At 42.7% G+C, this 17,130-nt stretch overlaps 1 protein-coding gene across 1 annotated transcript; it reads left to right on the forward strand.

Annotated features, from left to right (window-relative positions):
- Nucleotides 1-1,867: 1,867 nt before the first annotated feature.
- Nucleotides 1,868-6,469, forward strand: LOC121646628 (extracellular calcium-sensing receptor-like). Its single transcript, XM_041995735.1, has 7 exons — nucleotides 1,868-2,155; nucleotides 2,256-2,545; nucleotides 2,758-3,053; nucleotides 4,703-4,908; nucleotides 5,048-5,269; nucleotides 5,363-5,486; nucleotides 5,565-6,469. Exons 1-7 carry the CDS (start codon nucleotides 1,895-1,897, stop codon nucleotides 6,467-6,469), a joined length of 2,304 nt encoding a protein of 767 aa, XP_041851669.1. The 5' UTR covers nucleotides 1,868-1,894.
- The last annotated feature ends 10,661 nt before the right edge of the window (nucleotides 6,470-17,130 follow it).

Consider the following 17,130-nt stretch of genomic DNA (forward strand, 5'->3'; position numbering starts at 1 on the left):
TAAAAAGTGACAGTAACGGTGTTGTACAATGAAAAACACTGAACAAAACAAACAAACAAATGAAAAGCAGAGCATAAACCATCAGCTCAGTCTAAACTGTCATTTTCAGCAAAGTACCACATCCATTTCCTTTGCAACCAAATAAAAGGCAAAAGGGCTTCAAGAGTAGCTTAGTTTCCTCATGATGTTTCTAGATACTGTTATGACCATGCTGTAGAAATATAAAACCCCAAGAAGCTGAAAAATCAAGCATTTTGAAACACCAAACATTTAGAAACAATTACAGAAGGATTTGTCCATCGTTGCATTTTCATACAATTACTGAATTTTAATATGGTGTCCAGTAGAGGGCAGTATCATAGCAAGACTACATCAGTGTCTGTATATCTTGACATTTACCTGAACTTTGTATATTGTTCCTGTCTCGAAAAAATAATATTCAATCTTCAAATACTGTGTGAAGAATAAATTTTGAGAAAAAATGAATGATCAAACTCATTACAAAGGTAAGACTTAACTGTATTATGACACAAAAAGGTGCAATGTTGGGAGATATTTTGTGTTTATTGCAGTATTGATTTAGGTGGAAAGAAACAGGTCCAAAGGGCTAAAGTCATATAACTTTAAGGAGAAGAAGAAGAAGAAAAAAATATATATACGTGATGACACACACTTTCTTGTTTACAGTAGGCTAACGTTCAATAGAAAGGTTATATAAACCTGGGAAAAGACACACCTGCAGACACCAGAGGGATGGAGACCTCAGTTCTTTTTCTTGGCCTAAGAATGGCTCTAGGTTTGTTTCAGGTAAACTCAGTTATTGCCTTTAGTGAATCTCTGATTTATCTAAAGTACAGGACTGGACTGAGAGAGGCTGGAAATGATGGAGTCACTGCTGAGACTTCATCATTGAAATGTAGCCTGCAGGGTACTGCTCGCTTACCAGCGTTCTCCATGGATGGGGACTACATTATTGGAGGTGTTTTCTCAATTCACTACAAAGACAAAATCGTGGTTCATGACTACATCACCATGCCTGAGCCACCAGGCTGCACAGGCAGGTTAGTAAGAGGAAAGCATGAGAAACTGTAAAATAACAAACATGTTGACTGCTGTAAGGGTAATGATTTTCTTTCTTTCTTTCTTTCTTTCTTTCTTTCTTTCTTTCTTTCTTTCTTTCTTTCTACTAAAAATGGACATGTTTGAGTTTCTTAATCAAAACTTTGTTCAGCAGATGTTTTGCAGGTCATCCAGACTTAATATTTAAATGATTACTTTTCAGCTGTAGGGGCTGTTGGAATGATGCACTGGTATCTAGTCCTAAACTTAGAATTTAATTATTCCATAATCCCTTTTGGCCCATAGCAAAAACTTGCACAAATCCAGGCTGCAGCTCTGCTTTGTTGTATGTTTTTGAGAAAAGGTGAAGTGGCCTTACTTTGCATGAAAACAGTGATACATCGCCTTTATCTGTGTGCAGCATTAACAGTTGTGAACTGCTCTTCTCTTTCTCTTCTTTTCTTACACTGGCAAAATTTTAAGCTATATTTATATTTTGTGATTCCTTATATAACAACTGTTTGATCAATTTTAAAAATAACATGACACAGATTTTGTATGTTTGCCAACATTCAGACTTTAGCTTACAAAATGTCATGCATTTAAAAATGTACATTTCTGTGTTGATATCTACTTTTAAAATTTTAGATTTATGTGCTCAGGTTCTCCCTTGATGCATTGTTTCAGTACACAGGTTAACTGCTGCATCAGCTCTCCATTGCTGCAGATTTAACTTTATATCTTCTGCTAAAAATGTGGATTATTCTGCTCAAATTTAAGCACTTGTATCACTGTGTGCAGTATTGATGGCCGTGAACTGCGCTTCTCTCGTGCAATGATTTTTGCCATTGAGGAGATTAACAACAGCACAGAGCTACTGCCAGGCATCAAGCTTGGTTATCAGATCCACGACTCGTGCGCCTCAGTGACCATGGCTGTGCGCGTGGCATTTTGGCTCTCCAACGGACAGGACCCTGTGTTTCACACAGGCGATAAGTGTTCCCAATCTGGAATGGTGATGGGTGTTGTAGCTGAGTCTGGATCTTCACCATCCATCAGCATTTCACGCATCATCAGCTCCTTTAACATCCCCCAAGTAAATAATCTGAATCGTTTGAACTTTTTTAAAAAAATATGCTTCTGACTACTTCTGTTTATATTACTTTAAAGAACTAGATTGTCACGTTTTGTTTCAGGTGAGCCACTTTGCCACTTGTGCCTGCCTGTCAGATAAGCAGCAGTACCCGAATTTCTTCAGAACTATTCCCAGCGACCAGTTCCAAGCTGACGTGCTGGCCAAGTTGGTGAAACAGTTTGGCTGGACTTGGATAGGTGCTGTCCGCTCGGACACTGACTATGGCAATAATGGCATGGCGTCTTTTCTTAAAGCAGCATACAGAGAGGGGATCTGTGTGGAATACTCTGAAGCCTTCTACAGGAACGACCCACAAAGCAAGATCCAGAAAGTAGCTGATGCTATCCGCAGGTTGCCATATGACTAATTTTGCATTGTGGTTTTTGCACTGGTACTCTGCAGAGCAAACTATGAAATGAGTATAACACACGATTAGTATTTAGTTAATTGTCTGAGTAGTATGACATGTCTTGAAAATGAGTAAAACACGCAAACAGATAAATTACATATAACAGAAAATGCTGCATGTTAGTTTAATGTTACATATTATAATTTCTCTGCAGGTCTACAGCTAAGGTTGTTGTGGCCTTTGCAGCTACGGGAGACATGAAGGTCCTGCTGGAGGAACTGGCCAGGGACCCCCCTCCACCTCATCAGTGGATAGGCAGTGAGACATGGATAACAGACCCACAATTCCTGAGGTTCAGTTTCTGTGTAGGAGCCATTGGAGTTGGTATTCCACGATCTGTTATCCCAGGTCTGAGAGACTTCCTGATGGATCTCTCTCCTACTGAAGTGGCTGCCTCCCCAACACTTACTGAGTTCTGGGAGGATGCATTCAACTGCACTCTGGAAAAAAGTGAGAAATGCACTGTAGAATGAGCATATCACCAGTATTTGTGGAGAAAAAAACATCCAACATGCCTATTCATGCATATATTTCTTTAAGCATTGTGTTTACCAGCAAATCTCCATTTATGGATCTTTCATTTTGTATGATAACAGGTCAAAATGTGTTTTATTATTATTTTTAAATCTAGAGCAACCTTTAAAGACTTCCTTTTTGCCAATGTTAACATGTTTAAGCTATAGTTATAATAAACTATAATTTAAGCTATATGACAAGGCTATAAAATAGTCTGTGTTTGACAAGAATTCAAATGTAATGTGACAAAGTTACAAAAAAGTATGTATTAACCATTTAAAGTCATTCTTATATTTCATTGTTGTGTCAGTTGTCGATTGGAGTTCCCTCTGGTGGAAACTCACACTCAGTTGAAGAAAGATAAAAAATTAATTTAAGTTTACTTCTTACTTGAAATGGAATTTATATGTATACTTGCCTTTGTACTTAAATACATTAGATATTAAAAAGATGTTTATACAATGTCTTTTACAGATTGATACCAGTGTTGTTTTTGGCAGGCATCTTAGTTTTAGTCTTAGTTTTCATTTTCTGGATGAAAATGCTCACTAGTTTTAGTCACATTTTAGTCATTTCTAAGTTTGATAGGTTTAGTCCAGTTTTAGTTAACGGAAACTCAAAAGGTTTTAGTCTAGTTCAAGTAAAAGAAAAAAGTATTAGTCTTTCAACAAATTAATTTAGGTCAATAATGCGTATTATAAAAATGGAATCAAGGTTGACAGATTACAACAAGTATTGCAATTCATAAAACAATTTAACCTTATTGCTTTGCTGCAATGCTATACTTAATTGATGTTGGTCAGAAACCTTTTATGTCTACATTTCAACTTTTTTCCTGAATTGATGAACTACTTCATCATACAAAAATGTCACACAAGAAAATAGCAGATCCATAAGTTCAACATATAGCAACACAATGTGAGCTTGTTTGGTCATTTTCATCAATAATTACAAATTTAAAGGGAACGGTTTTAGACTTACAAGGTTTCCCAACCAACAGGAAATACTCTCTGATCTGCTTAGGGTTATGCATTGCACAGAAAAAGTGCTAACTGTGGAATCAATTACTCTAAAAAAGAAAAGAACAGCAACATCCTTACTGTGGTAACTGTGGCTTTATTTCTGAGAATTTTCTGAAGTGCAATAATCCACCCTGAACATATACATGCCCAAAATATTGGCAATGGATGAGGAACACATATGCTCAATTTGACCTAGTTTTCCAGTGAAATTATGATGGATAATACTTAAAATATGTCCATATATCGTTTCGTTGCTTCCGACCACCAAACCCCTTCGTCCACCCTGCCACCATGATTCATCTATGAATGAAGAAACTCACAATAGGCATATATGTTGTGCATTTTTAGTGTTGGACCATCAGCCCTTGAACATTTTCATCTCGTCTCGTCAAGGAAATATCACAAACGTATTGTCATGTTATCATCATCAGAGAGCCATTTTTAGCTTGTCACTGTGTCGTTATCATCATGAAAAAAAGGTTCGTCAACAAAATAAATTCGTCATCGTTGATGAAAACTACACTGATTGAAACACCTGCTTCTGTCATTGTGTCTCTGTAGGTGCTGCTGCAGTCAAAAAGGATTGTGATGGAACTGAAGACATAAAGACACTCAACCACCCATACACTGATACATCCCAGCTGAGAATCACTAACATGGTTTACAAGGCTGTTTATGCAATAGCACATGCTATTCACAATGCAGTGTGTGAGAAAACAAATTTCACAACCCAGTGCAACAAACACACCAGGTTGGAGTCCAGACAGGTCAGATGAAAAGAAAAGTCACCCCTGCTCTCTTTCTTTACCTGTAGTCTAACTTATTTCTAAATGAAAATGTAATAATGACATTGTTTGACATTTAATTTCCATCTTCTGCTTCTCTGTTTGCACGTCATCTTTACAGGTTTTAACTGAGCTGAAGAAAGTCAACTTTTCCCGGAATGGTTATGTAGTGTCATTTGATGCTAATGGGGATCCACCGGCTCTGTATGAGCTGATCAACTGGCAGAAGAATAAGAGTGGAGTTATTGAGTTAGTGACAGTCGGGTTCTATGATGCTTCGATGCCAATAGGTCAAGAGTTTCGTATCATCAGAAACCTAACCTGGATGGATGGTGGCATGCAAGTAATGAGCCTAATGAACTGCTGGTGAGCTGCTTCATAACATCTGTGTTGCAGAAACATTAATATATTCCCTTTGCTTGTGTCTCTGTGACAGGTGCCGGTATCAGTCTGCACTGACAGGTGTCTCCCGGGAACTCATAAAGTGCTGCAGAAAGGAAAACCTGTCTGCTGCTATGACTGTAAACCCTGTCCTGAGGGAGAGATTAGTAATGTAACAGGTAAAATAACATGTTTTCCATGTGTATCTGAAACATCACATATGTGAATGTTAACAGTACTATTCATGTCTTTTTCAGACTCTCCTGATTGTTTCCCTTGTCCCAGAGAATTCTGGCCGAATGCAGAGAAAAACACCTGTTTCCCCAAACCTGTGGAGTTTCTTTCATTTGATGAAGTCCTGTCAATCATCCTGGCTGTATTCTCTGTTGGTGGCGCCTGTCTGGCCATCATAACAGCAGCTGTTTTCTTTCATCACAGGACAACTCCCATTGTTAGAGCCAACAACTCTGAGCTGAGCTTCCTGTTGCTCTTCTCTCTGACTCTGTGTTTCTTATGTTCGCTGACTTTCATCGGGGCGCCCTCTGACTGGTCTTGTATGCTGCGGCACATAGCGTTTGGCATCACCTTCGTTCTCTGCATTTCTTGTGTTCTTGGGAAAACTATAGTGGTTTTAATGGCTTTTAAAGCTACGCTTCCAGGTAATAACATGATCAAATGGTTTGGTCCTCTACAGCAAAGGATGACTGTAGTTTCTTTCACCTTTATTCAAGTTTTAATATGTACTATTTGGTTGGCTGTGAGCCCTCCTTTCCCAGTGAAAAATCTCACTACATACAGGGAGAAGATCATTCTGGAATGTGCGTTAGGTTCTGCTGTCGGGTTCTGGGCCGTGCTTGGGTACATCGGCCTGCTGGCTGTTTTCTGCTTTGTGTTAGCTGTCTTGGCTCGGAAACTCCCTGATAACTTTAATGAAGCCAAGCTGATCACCTTCAGTATGTTGATATTCTGTGCTGTTTGGATCACCTTCATCCCAGCATATGTCAGCTCTCCTGGGAAATTTACTGTGGCTGTGGAGATATTTGCTATTCTGGCCTCCAGTTTTGGACTAATTCTGTGCATTTTTGCCCCAAAGTGTTTCATCATATTATTTCAGCCAGAGAAAAACACCAAGAAGCATTTGATGAACAAAAATCAATTGTAGCACATCAAAACTTTCAAAGCAATACAAGAAAATTATGAAATTGGACATTAAATATACAGCAGTTTAATATACTTACAGTTATCGGTCTCAGCTAAATTTTTTACTTTATATCTTGACTTGACAGCAAATATTCACTTTTGGCATGCAATTTATAAATGGCATTTTAAGCTGTTGTTTTGTCAAATGTTTCATGTGCTGAACATATTAAATAAAATCTGTATATTCAAAAGTGTAATGTGGGAGAATTACGTTCTTTGAGTTTTTTCTCAGATGAATAGAGAGAGTTAGTGGGCAACCTCATGAGCTGAAGCAGAAGAACACATCTCCTTCTTAAGTTGAACATGACAAAAAATTTTATTTATTGAGTTTATGAGGATGAAACTTGCACACCAGCCCATCAGGATTCTAAGTAAAAATATTAATTTCAATAATTACATAAAATAATTAAGTATTAATAATTAATGTTAGGCATGCCTCGGGAAACACCACACTGGATCTTTGATACCAACCTAATGGCTGTGTGGACACCATTAGAGTACTAAAATAATGAACTGAATAAATTAATTAATTCAAGCTAGTAAAATCAGTCACTCATCAAGCAATTAGTCTCAGGACACTAATAACTTGAATTCTTCATTCGATGGGACCATAACATGATTCAAAAGAGAACTTTCACAAAACCAGACCAGTTTAGGATATATCTCTGTTTTGTTCTGTTATATGGATGAGTACCAAGAGAGGGTGCTAGGGAACTGTATGTGAGAAAGAGAAGAAGAATAAAGTTGGAAGTGAGCTACATTAATGGTCTCTTGCTAGTTCTCTTACACAAACTGCTAAATACCACAATTTTGGCGACGAGGATGGCTATTTCCGTACCTTTACCTGCACCTTTCATGCCCTGCCCAGGCGAACCTGCTATTGTCTTCATTACGTGGTTGAAGATGTTTGAGATCTACATGCTACTTATTGATGCTACTGGGGATACCTGGCCTGACGCTAGGAAACGTGCCGTTCTTCTCTATGCGCTTGGCACTGAAGGAAAGAGGCTGTTTAATACTTTGCCGGATACAGTTACATCTTATGCCTCTGCGGTGGAGGGACTGAAGAAGCACTTTGTTCCTAAAGTAAACGTGATTGCAGAATGTCACAAATTTTTACAGATAACACAGAGACCTGGTGAGTCAGTCAGTGAGTTTATTGCTGCACTACGTGAGCTTGCTACCATGTATGAGTTTGGGGACATGGAAGAGCAGAAGTTTCATGATCAACTGACAGAGTATGTTGCCAATACATGAATACGAGACAAACTGTTTCTGGAATTGGACTTAAATCTGGCTAAGGCTACTGCACTTGCTTCACAAATTGAAGCCAGACTACGTAACACCTTTCCAACAACACTGCTGCTACTGCTTCTGCTGCATCACTGAGAGCCATACACCTGCAGGTAAAGAAGAAAATGGGGCCTGCAGCTCAAACTGCTGTTAAACATCGCTCCTGCTATCGTTGTGGATGCACCAATCACCTCGCTAATAAGCCATCATGCCCCGCTGCTAAAGCAAATGCAATTCCTGTGGAAAAGTTGGACATTTTTCCAAAGTTTGCAGATCTGGTCAAAGAGAGGTACGTGAAGTGCTTATAAATGAACTGACTGTACTTTACATGAATGATGCTGCTCAGGAAGAAATCCTCTGTACTGTGCATGTTGAAATCAATGAACATTCTCATGATGTTGAGCTGATTGTGGATACAGGCTCCTCTGTTTCTATTCTTCCTGTGAGTGTTAACCAGAACCTCTTTTCTACATGTGGACTTGCTGAGCCTACTGTGACCCTGTGCACAGATACCAGTTATTGGTCGTTTACAAGCAAAAGTGACTCGGGATGTTCAGTTGCGTGTTCATTTATGGTAGTTGAGTATGGTGCTGCATTACTTGACCTGAATATTTTCACTGCCCTGCATATGTGTGTTGAGGGTAACAAAGTCATCAAGTGAATGGTGTGTGTCCTTATAAACTTATGAAATTACATGATACTCTTTTTTTTAGGGGGGGGCTCTCCTCCATGCTTTTCTCTCTCGACTGCAGTTCTGATTTGAAACACTAGGTGTCAATGCTACTTATTTTGCCTTTAAAGACCTGCAAGACAAGGGCATCATTGAACATACTGATGCATCTTGATGGGTCTCCCCCATTGCTGTCACTCAGAGGAGAAGTGGAGGAAAGCCCTGTATGTGTGTTTGTGACTGTGATTCCTTGCCACACATGGATGAACTGCTCACTAATCTGCGAGGGGCTACTGACTTTTCTACCATTTATCTAACTTTTGCATATCACCAGATGCTTCTACACCCAGATAGCCATGACATCCCTGTGTTTATCACTCATGAAGGCCTTTTTCATTTCTGCTGATTCCCATTTGGCCTTGCTTCATCTCCTCAGCATTTCAAAAGATGATGTCCACCATACTGGCTGACCTCCCAGGTGTACAAGTCTATCTTGATGAGCTCATATGCTATGGCACCATCCAGCAGGATCATGATGCCAACCTACAGAGAGCCCTGCATGCCTTGAATGAAGTGGGACTCAAACTGAACATGAGGAAATGTAAGTTCTATTAGGCATCTTTGTCTTTTCTAGGACACACTATTGCCAATGATGGACTTTATCCTGACAAAGACCGAGTCAGTGCAGTGGCTCATGCACCTGCCCCACATGACACATGCTCCTTGAGATCATTTCTTGATCTTGCTTCATGGTACAATAAGTTCATTCCTAATTTTGTTATGGTTGTTGAACCACTACGTGCCACTCTCAGAGATTCTACTGCCCTGATGTTCAACTGGACCGCTGAGGCAGAGTCCAGTTTTGCTGAAATCAAAAGACTGATACTGGAGAGTTCTGCCTTGGCAATATACGACCCTGCTTTACCTACTCAAGTGACTACTGCTGCTTTTGATTATGGCCTGGGAGCCGTACTCACTCAGACCCATCCAGATAACACAGAGTGAACAGTTGCCTTTGCATCCAGGACACTTTCTCCTACTAAACGTAAGTACTCTACTATTGAACGTGAAGCGCTTGCTTGTCTTTGCGCAGTAGAGAAGTGGAGGACCTATCTGTGGAGAGAATAACATTATGCTGCATACTGACCATCAGACAATGATTTCGCTCCTCACATCTAAAAGGACTGGTCGAGCTTGCCTGAGAATTGCCAGATGGTCAGCTAGACTGCTTTGTTTTACATACAATGTGACTTACCGCCCAGGCAAACAAAATGTGACAGCTGATTGTCTTTCCAGGCTTTCCCTTCTCACTACAGGAGATGCTACTGAGGTTCCAGACATGGTTGCTGCTGTGTTTTAGCAGACTGTGCATGCTGTGTCTTTGCCCTGAGCTGATACAACTTTGACACCAGATTTAGACAAATCTGGTGTCAAAGTTGGCCAAAATACTGGAAGGCTCTGTCACCTGAACTTGCTCCATACTTCAGTGTCAGAGAGGAACTAGCTGCAAATGACCCACTTATCAAGAGAGGCATGGACAGCTTGATTGTTCCTGTTTCACTCAGATCCAGAGTGGTGGATTTGGCACCTGAAGGACACCGAGGACTGGTATGTACAAAACAGAGACTTCGTGAACTCTACTGCTGGCCTAAACTAGACATCTCTGTACAAAATATGATAGCTTTCTGTGTGCCTTTCCAATACACTGACAAAACAGCAAAAACTGCGCCTGTGCCACTTACACCAGTGGATCTCCCTACTGGTCCATGGGAAAAGGTAGGGCATTAACATTACAGGTCCTTTTGAACATGCTACATGGGACTGCCACTGTGCCATAACTCTTATAGTAAATGGCCTGAGGGAGCATTTGCCTCTACTGATACTACTGATGTAGTTATTCAGTTTCTCACTACTGTGTTCAGCTGCAAAGGAAATCCTTCTTACTATAATGGATGTCAATTCACCTCCTATGTCTTTGCCACTTTTCTGCGGGAGAGAGAGATAAAGCACCTGTGCTCAAGTGTATATTATCCAAAAGCAGGGTGACTAAATAGTGCTTACAAATTGCTGACAAGTGCACAAACCAAGAAAACACACTGTAACAGAGTTCCTGCAGAACTATCGTGCCAGACAACATGCTACAACAGGAGCTACACCATTTGAGTTACTAAGAACCAGGAAGATGTGCACAAAACTACATATACTCCCTGTCTCACACAACATAAAGACACCCACACAAGTGGAAGAGACAGTAAAACAAAAACAACCGAAGAGCAAAGAGTACACAGACAGAAAGGTTGGCGCAAGAATACCCATGTTCCAAATAAATGACACTGTGCATGTCCGGAGACCTAGCAACGTTCCAAAGGGATCATCCAGATTCACAGAACCTCTGACTGTGATTAAAAAAGTGGGATCAAACACTTACCTGTAGGAAATGAAATGTATCCAAGCTAGCATTCTTCCCTAAAGAGACTTTGACCTGCACCAATATGGACAAGGACACCACTCATGATGGATTTATGGTGCTGGAGAATGTACAGGTTAAAGCACCATGTCCAGGCCCAAGGCAAAGTCAGAGAACAAGAAATTCACGTCAGTGGCTAACAGGATTTGTACATACAGGACATATGTGCTAAAATATTGGTTGTAATATAAAAAAAAACGTTCTGATTTTGTACAATAGTTCTTTATTGTCTGTGCAATATCTTAACTGTGAAACACTAAAAACATTTCCTGGTATCTTCAGTTGCAGCATATATTTAAAATGATTTTTAATCAACTTGCCTTGTTTCTGGTGAATGGTATGTGCAAGTATGTATGATATCTTTAATTTGGTTGATATCAATTTTTCTAATATAGATCATATTTGGTAAAATAGATTTTACAATTTAACATAAATTCACTTGTCTTTATACCGTGAATCCAGCAACATTGCCAAAGCGTAGAGGGGCTCGGATTCCACATGCTTGAAACATCTGTGGACTGCATCCAGAAGCTTTCATAGTTTGGATCCCCTGCTCATCCTCACTCTCCTTACTGAGAAACTGTACCAGTACATGGACAGAGGGGATGACATCAGCTGCAGTGGCAGAGGTGGCACAGACAGTATTTGTTAGTTCTTCAAAGGGGGTTAGAACCTTTGAGGTCTTCTCTGACAGCACCCACTGGTTTGCTGTTAGAATGGCTGAAAGGGTGTTGTTTTCTTCAGATGAGTAGGCCGGCAGTGGCCGTTGTTTGAATAAGGCTGTCAATCATGTATTTGCTACTGGTCCAGGGTGTCTGGACATCCTGCTGGAAACGTTTTGGTGTGACGTTCAGCTCGATTTGTAGGTCTTCAAGACTCGAATAAGCCTTGGGGGAATGCTTAAAGTGGCCCACTGTTTTTCTTTCACTGGCTAGTGCAGAGGTTGGCAACCCGTGGCTCATTCATCCCTCTGATGGGGCTCCCTGGCTTTTGAAAATAATAAAATGTGTATTTAATTAAAATGTATTTTCACATTTTGTCGCGTGTCTGAAAGAAATGAAAACTTTCCTGAGCAGCAAAGGGCTCACACTTCCTGAGTTGGAACAGCCTGAGTATCTAGAAAAGCTACACTTCATGATAGACATGACAGCGCACCTGAACATGCTGAACACAGCTCTTCAGGGGAAAGGACGCATAGTTCTGTACATGTTGGAGGAGGTTTGGGCATTTTATCGCAAGCTGACCATGCTTGCCAGAGATTTACAGAAAGGTTCATTCACTTTCCCAGTTTGAGAGAGTTCAAAGAAGCTCATGATAAATTCTGAGTATTTACATTCTGCAATCACCACAAACGTCATTTGGGAAACGATTGTGTGTTCAGAGAGGGGAAAAAAAATATATTATCCTTCCCTGTCATTTCCCTAAGCCTAAATACAATTGCATTGGTAGGTGTGAGTCAACCTAATCTCGAGATGGAACTGGCCAACATAGCAGACAAAGACATATGGGTGTCCAAGTTTTACCGCTTGGCAGCACACCTTGAAGATGTTGCCTGTCAGAGGGCCATTCTTGCTCAGAATCACAATTGGCGTGATATTGAAAATCTTCCCAAACCGGACAAACTTGTGTTCAGAACTTGGAATGCTTTCCCCGACGTTCATGTGAACATGAAAAAGTAGGCTATGCACTGTGTCCTGTGGATCTTTGGATTACATTTGTAACAGGTGTTCTCCAACATGAACTTATTGAAAGCAAACATCATGCACGCCTCACATATAAGCTTATAGTCCTGAGTAAAGATGAAGGTGATACAGCCCTGATGTGCAGACGCTGTATGTGGAGGTTCAGGAGCAAAACTCACACAAACCAAGTATGATAAATATTTTAATTACCTAATATTTTGCATATATTCATATGTTTTCATTGTTCAGTGAAATAGTTCTTCGGGTAGACCGCTGACTGCACGCACCAGACGGCACACAGAGAAAGGACATTTTTGGTTTGCTGACAGTGAATTATTTAAGTTTGGGGATTTTTTATAATACAAGAAGGACTCAAATAGATATTGGGTATTTTCCTTGAAAGTAATCTTCAACCCAACATCTTTTTTTTATTATTTAAAATGTTTTTGTTGCATGTAGAAATGCAACGCCGTTTTCTCTGCAGCTGCTCATTCATTTAATAAATGCAACACATTATAGTTAGTTTATATATAAAATAAAGGAAAAGGAAAAACGTTACATGCAGTGCTATTTAATTTTAAATGTCAAAAGGGATTTGTGGCTCCCAGTGTTCTATTCACTGTGGGAAACGGTCCAAATGGCTCTTTGAGTGGTAAAGGTTGCCACTTCCTTGGCTGGTACATCACTTGCAGCTCACTGTGACAAAGGCCCTTTGCGGACTACAAGCTGAAGACTGTGTGCAAAACACCCTTAGCTTGGCACACCTAGCTGATCCATAGCCTTTCTCATATTAGCAACATTGTCTCTTAAAACAACATAGACCTTCTTTTTGTCGACTTTCCAGTCACACAGCTTCTCCTCCATGGCGTTTGTGATGGCATTAGTTGTGTGTGAACCTCTGAATTCGCGTGTATGTAACAACTTTGCTCTCTGCAAAGTAAAGTCAGTGTCTATCCAGTGCGCAGTCAAACTCAATAAAGACAGCGGACAATGGTCTGAGCTCCATACGTCAGTGGTGAAGCTAACAGAATTTGCATGTGCGGCAATACACTTTTGAACTTTATACATCTAGGGTATAGTTATTTCAACAATGTTGTGGTGGCTAGGCATAATGTAGCGGGGCTCGAGGTGCCCGATCAAGCGTTTAAACCCGAGATTACTCACCAGGGCTTGTCATCGAGCACAATAAATTGTCCGATCTTTTCTGTTATAGTTAATGCCTTTTTGCCATTCCGTGGGAGTTTTGTCACACTTTGCAAGTGTTTCAGACAGCGTTGGCTGTTTGAAGGAGCCAGTAGTTTGTTTCTTCATCTTAGTAGTCCTCCGAAAATCCTCATGCAGGTTTTTGTGATGCTGCTTCAAATGCGCGAAGAGGTTGGACGTATTAGACTTCCTCAGTTCTGTTCCACCTCGAGAAACTTGTGCATACTGCCACCCGGCTGACATTGCTCCTGCTCCTTGCTACTTTGCTAGCACATGTTGTTGGAATCACATGGGCTCTGCATGCTGGATCTGGGCTCTGCTGGATAGAATTGCTGGAGTGGAATAGTGAGCGGAATGGACTGCTTATATCAGAGGTTTTTTATGCAGGCCGATACTTTTTATGCAGGGCGCTAGGGAACTGTATGCGAGAAAGAGAAGAACAATAAAGTTGGAAGTGAAGCACAATAATGGTCTCTTACACGTACTACTACATACAACAATATCAAATATTTATTACTAGTCTAATCATGCAAAATTTATCAAGGGAAAATATTTATAGAGGATTTAAATAAAAAAAAAAAAATGAACCAGACATTGTGAAATGCAAATATGATGTGCAAAGGGGATCTGTGTGGAATACTCTGAAGCCTTCTACAGAAACGACCCACAAAGCAAGATCCAGAAAGTAGCTGATGCTATCTGCAGGTTGCCAAACCAGAATCTTATTTCAAGGCCATGTATATTTTTTTTTTTTTTTTTTTTTTTTTTTTTTTTTTTTTAACCTGTCTTGTCCAGCATCGTTGCAAACAGAATGATTGTCTGGCTGCTGTCTGGTGCTGGGCAATTTTACTCTATCAAGCAGGGATTTATACTACATGTATAAAGTCCCTCTTGATGACATGAAAAACTTTATTAAATCAGACTCTTAATGCTGGACTCGACCGGAGGGGACAGAGAGAGAGAGAGATAGAAAAGAAAGTAGAGAGAAGAGGGAGGGGAGAGAGAGGGACAGAAAGGGTGTGGGGAGTGCGGGTGGGGACTTAAAACATTATACAGAAAACCATGTAATCCATACTACTTGCAACATATATAGCTAAGATCATCCTGGCCAGTAGGTCATTACACAACTAGTTGATAATAGTAACAATAATAATAATCACAATAATAGTAATAATAATAATAGTAGTAGTAATAATAATAAGAGTAGGAGTAATAATAATAATAATAAGAACAGAAATAATAAAAAAAAAGAAAAAAAATATGATAATAGATATAAGTGAAACTGCTGTATTCAAGAACACGCGCAGAGAAACCTGTGTGGATATGCTGGAGAACTCGGCCACACGGCGACGCAAAGACTGTGTGGAGACGTTCAGGAAGGAGTGACCATGCAGAGTGATCATGCAGATGCCACCTCACTTGAACAGAGGCCAGAGTCAGGCCAGCGGTCCCGAGACCCAGGCCACCAGCCCCCCCGTAGGCTACAGATCCCGACCGGTCCACAGAGACGACCACTCGCCCGCCCAGGAAGGCAGCAGCAGGAGACCCCAGCAGGAGCCGCCCCGCGGACACAGGGCACCGGCCCCGGCAGGCCGAGGCCAGCAGTCCCCGACCCCCCCGGGCACCGGCCGCCCGGGACAGACAGGGCAGAGGGCCCGGGCCCAGGAGCGCAGGGACACCCCCCACCCCCACAGGCCAAGGGCCAGCACGCCACCCGGGGGGACCCGGCCCGCCCAGACGGCCACCGCCAGAGGCCAGCCCCACACCCCAGCGCCCAGCCGCACACCCCGAGAACCAGTCCTGCCCCCCCCCCCCCAGACCAACACACACAAACACACACACTCTCCTTCCACTCCTCCATTCATCCTCCCACACATACACCATCCAACCCTCACATACTCTGTCCTCCCACACACACACACCATCCTTCCACCATCCATCCTTCCACACACACACCATCCTTCCACCATCCATCCTCCCACACACTCACCATCCTTCCACCATACACTCTCCCACACCTACCCCATCCTCCCACACACACATCATCCCTCCACCACTCATCCTCCCACACATACACCATCCTCCACCTTCACACCTCCCACACACACACACACACACACCATCCTTCCACTACCCATCCTCCAACACATACATCATTCTCCTACACATACACCGTCCTCCCTCTCCTACACCAAACATCCACCTTCACGTACCCCATCCTCCCACACACACACACACCACCCCTCCATCACCCACTCTCCCAAACATACACCACTCCCCCAAACACACACCATCCTCCCTCCCATACACCATCCATCCTCCTGCACACACACCATTCTTCCACCATCCATCCTCCCACACACTCCCCATCCCTGCACCATACATTCTCCCACACATACCCCATCCTCCCCCACATACATCATCCCTCCACCATTCATCCTCCCACACCCACACCACCCCCCCTCCCACACACCACACATCCACCTCCACACACCCCACCCTCCCACACACACACACCATCCCTCCACCACCCATCCCCCCACACACACACCACTCTCCCCCCCCACACACACACACACACACAAACACCATCCCCCCACCACCATCCTCCCGCCACCCCACGCCGCGGGGGGACAGCCCCAGCCAGGAGGCGAGGAGACACGAACCAGGCCCCCACCCCCCCCACCCCGCCCCAGTCCCCCACTCCCCACCCCCAAAACAGCACCTTCCCCCCAGGGCCAGCAGCCAAACCCCCCGGGGCAGCCCGCCCACGCCCCGGGCCAACGCGACAGGCCACCCGGCCCGCCCCGCCCCCGGGCCATCCATGGAGACAGGGGCGCTTGAAGACCCCATCCCCCCTCCCTCCCCCACTAGTGAGGGAATATATTATGTGCTGTTTGCAATTAAAAAAAAAGAGGGTTAAAATTGGGGGGCAGTAACTGCATTGAGGAGGGGGTGGGGCCACCTGAGCAGTCCCACCCACCTGACCTTGCATGTTCCACCCCCCAAAACGTGTTTGTATGTTGCAAATGTTATTTGTGCTCAGTGACTAAGTGGAATTAAAAGCTGGGAGGCATGCTGCCGCTCGGCGAAGCAACGAGGCCACTATGATGACCCCCCTGCCCCGCCCAGCGCAACAAGCACACCCCCCACGGCCCTACCTGTGTATGTAGTGAAGAGTGGGGAGGGGAGGGGTCAGGAGATGTAGGTCCAGAGGGGGGTAAGCCTCCCCCCTGGAAGACGACCCGCCAGTGGCTTAGGGCGCCCCCGTCCCCCGCCGGCCCCGAAGGGCGTCACAGGCCCAGAGC

This window comes from Melanotaenia boesemani, chromosome 9 (genome assembly GCF_017639745.1).
Source record: "Melanotaenia boesemani isolate fMelBoe1 chromosome 9, fMelBoe1.pri, whole genome shotgun sequence".
Lineage (NCBI taxonomy): Eukaryota > Metazoa > Chordata > Actinopteri > Atheriniformes > Melanotaeniidae > Melanotaenia > Melanotaenia boesemani.

Excerpts from the sequence above, each read along its gene's own strand:
- LOC121646628 (XM_041995735.1), top strand. The coding sequence starts at position 1,895 with ATGATTTTTGCCATTGAGGAGATTAACAACAGCACAGAGCTACTGCCA. Across the intron at positions 3,054-4,702 it reads CAACTGCACTCTGGAAAAAA|GTGCTGCTGCAGTCAAAAAG; the intron begins GTGAGAAATGCA and ends GTGTCTCTGTAG. Across the intron at positions 5,487-5,564 it reads AGAGATTAGTAATGTAACAG|ACTCTCCTGATTGTTTCCCT; the intron begins GTAAAATAACAT and ends TGTCTTTTTCAG.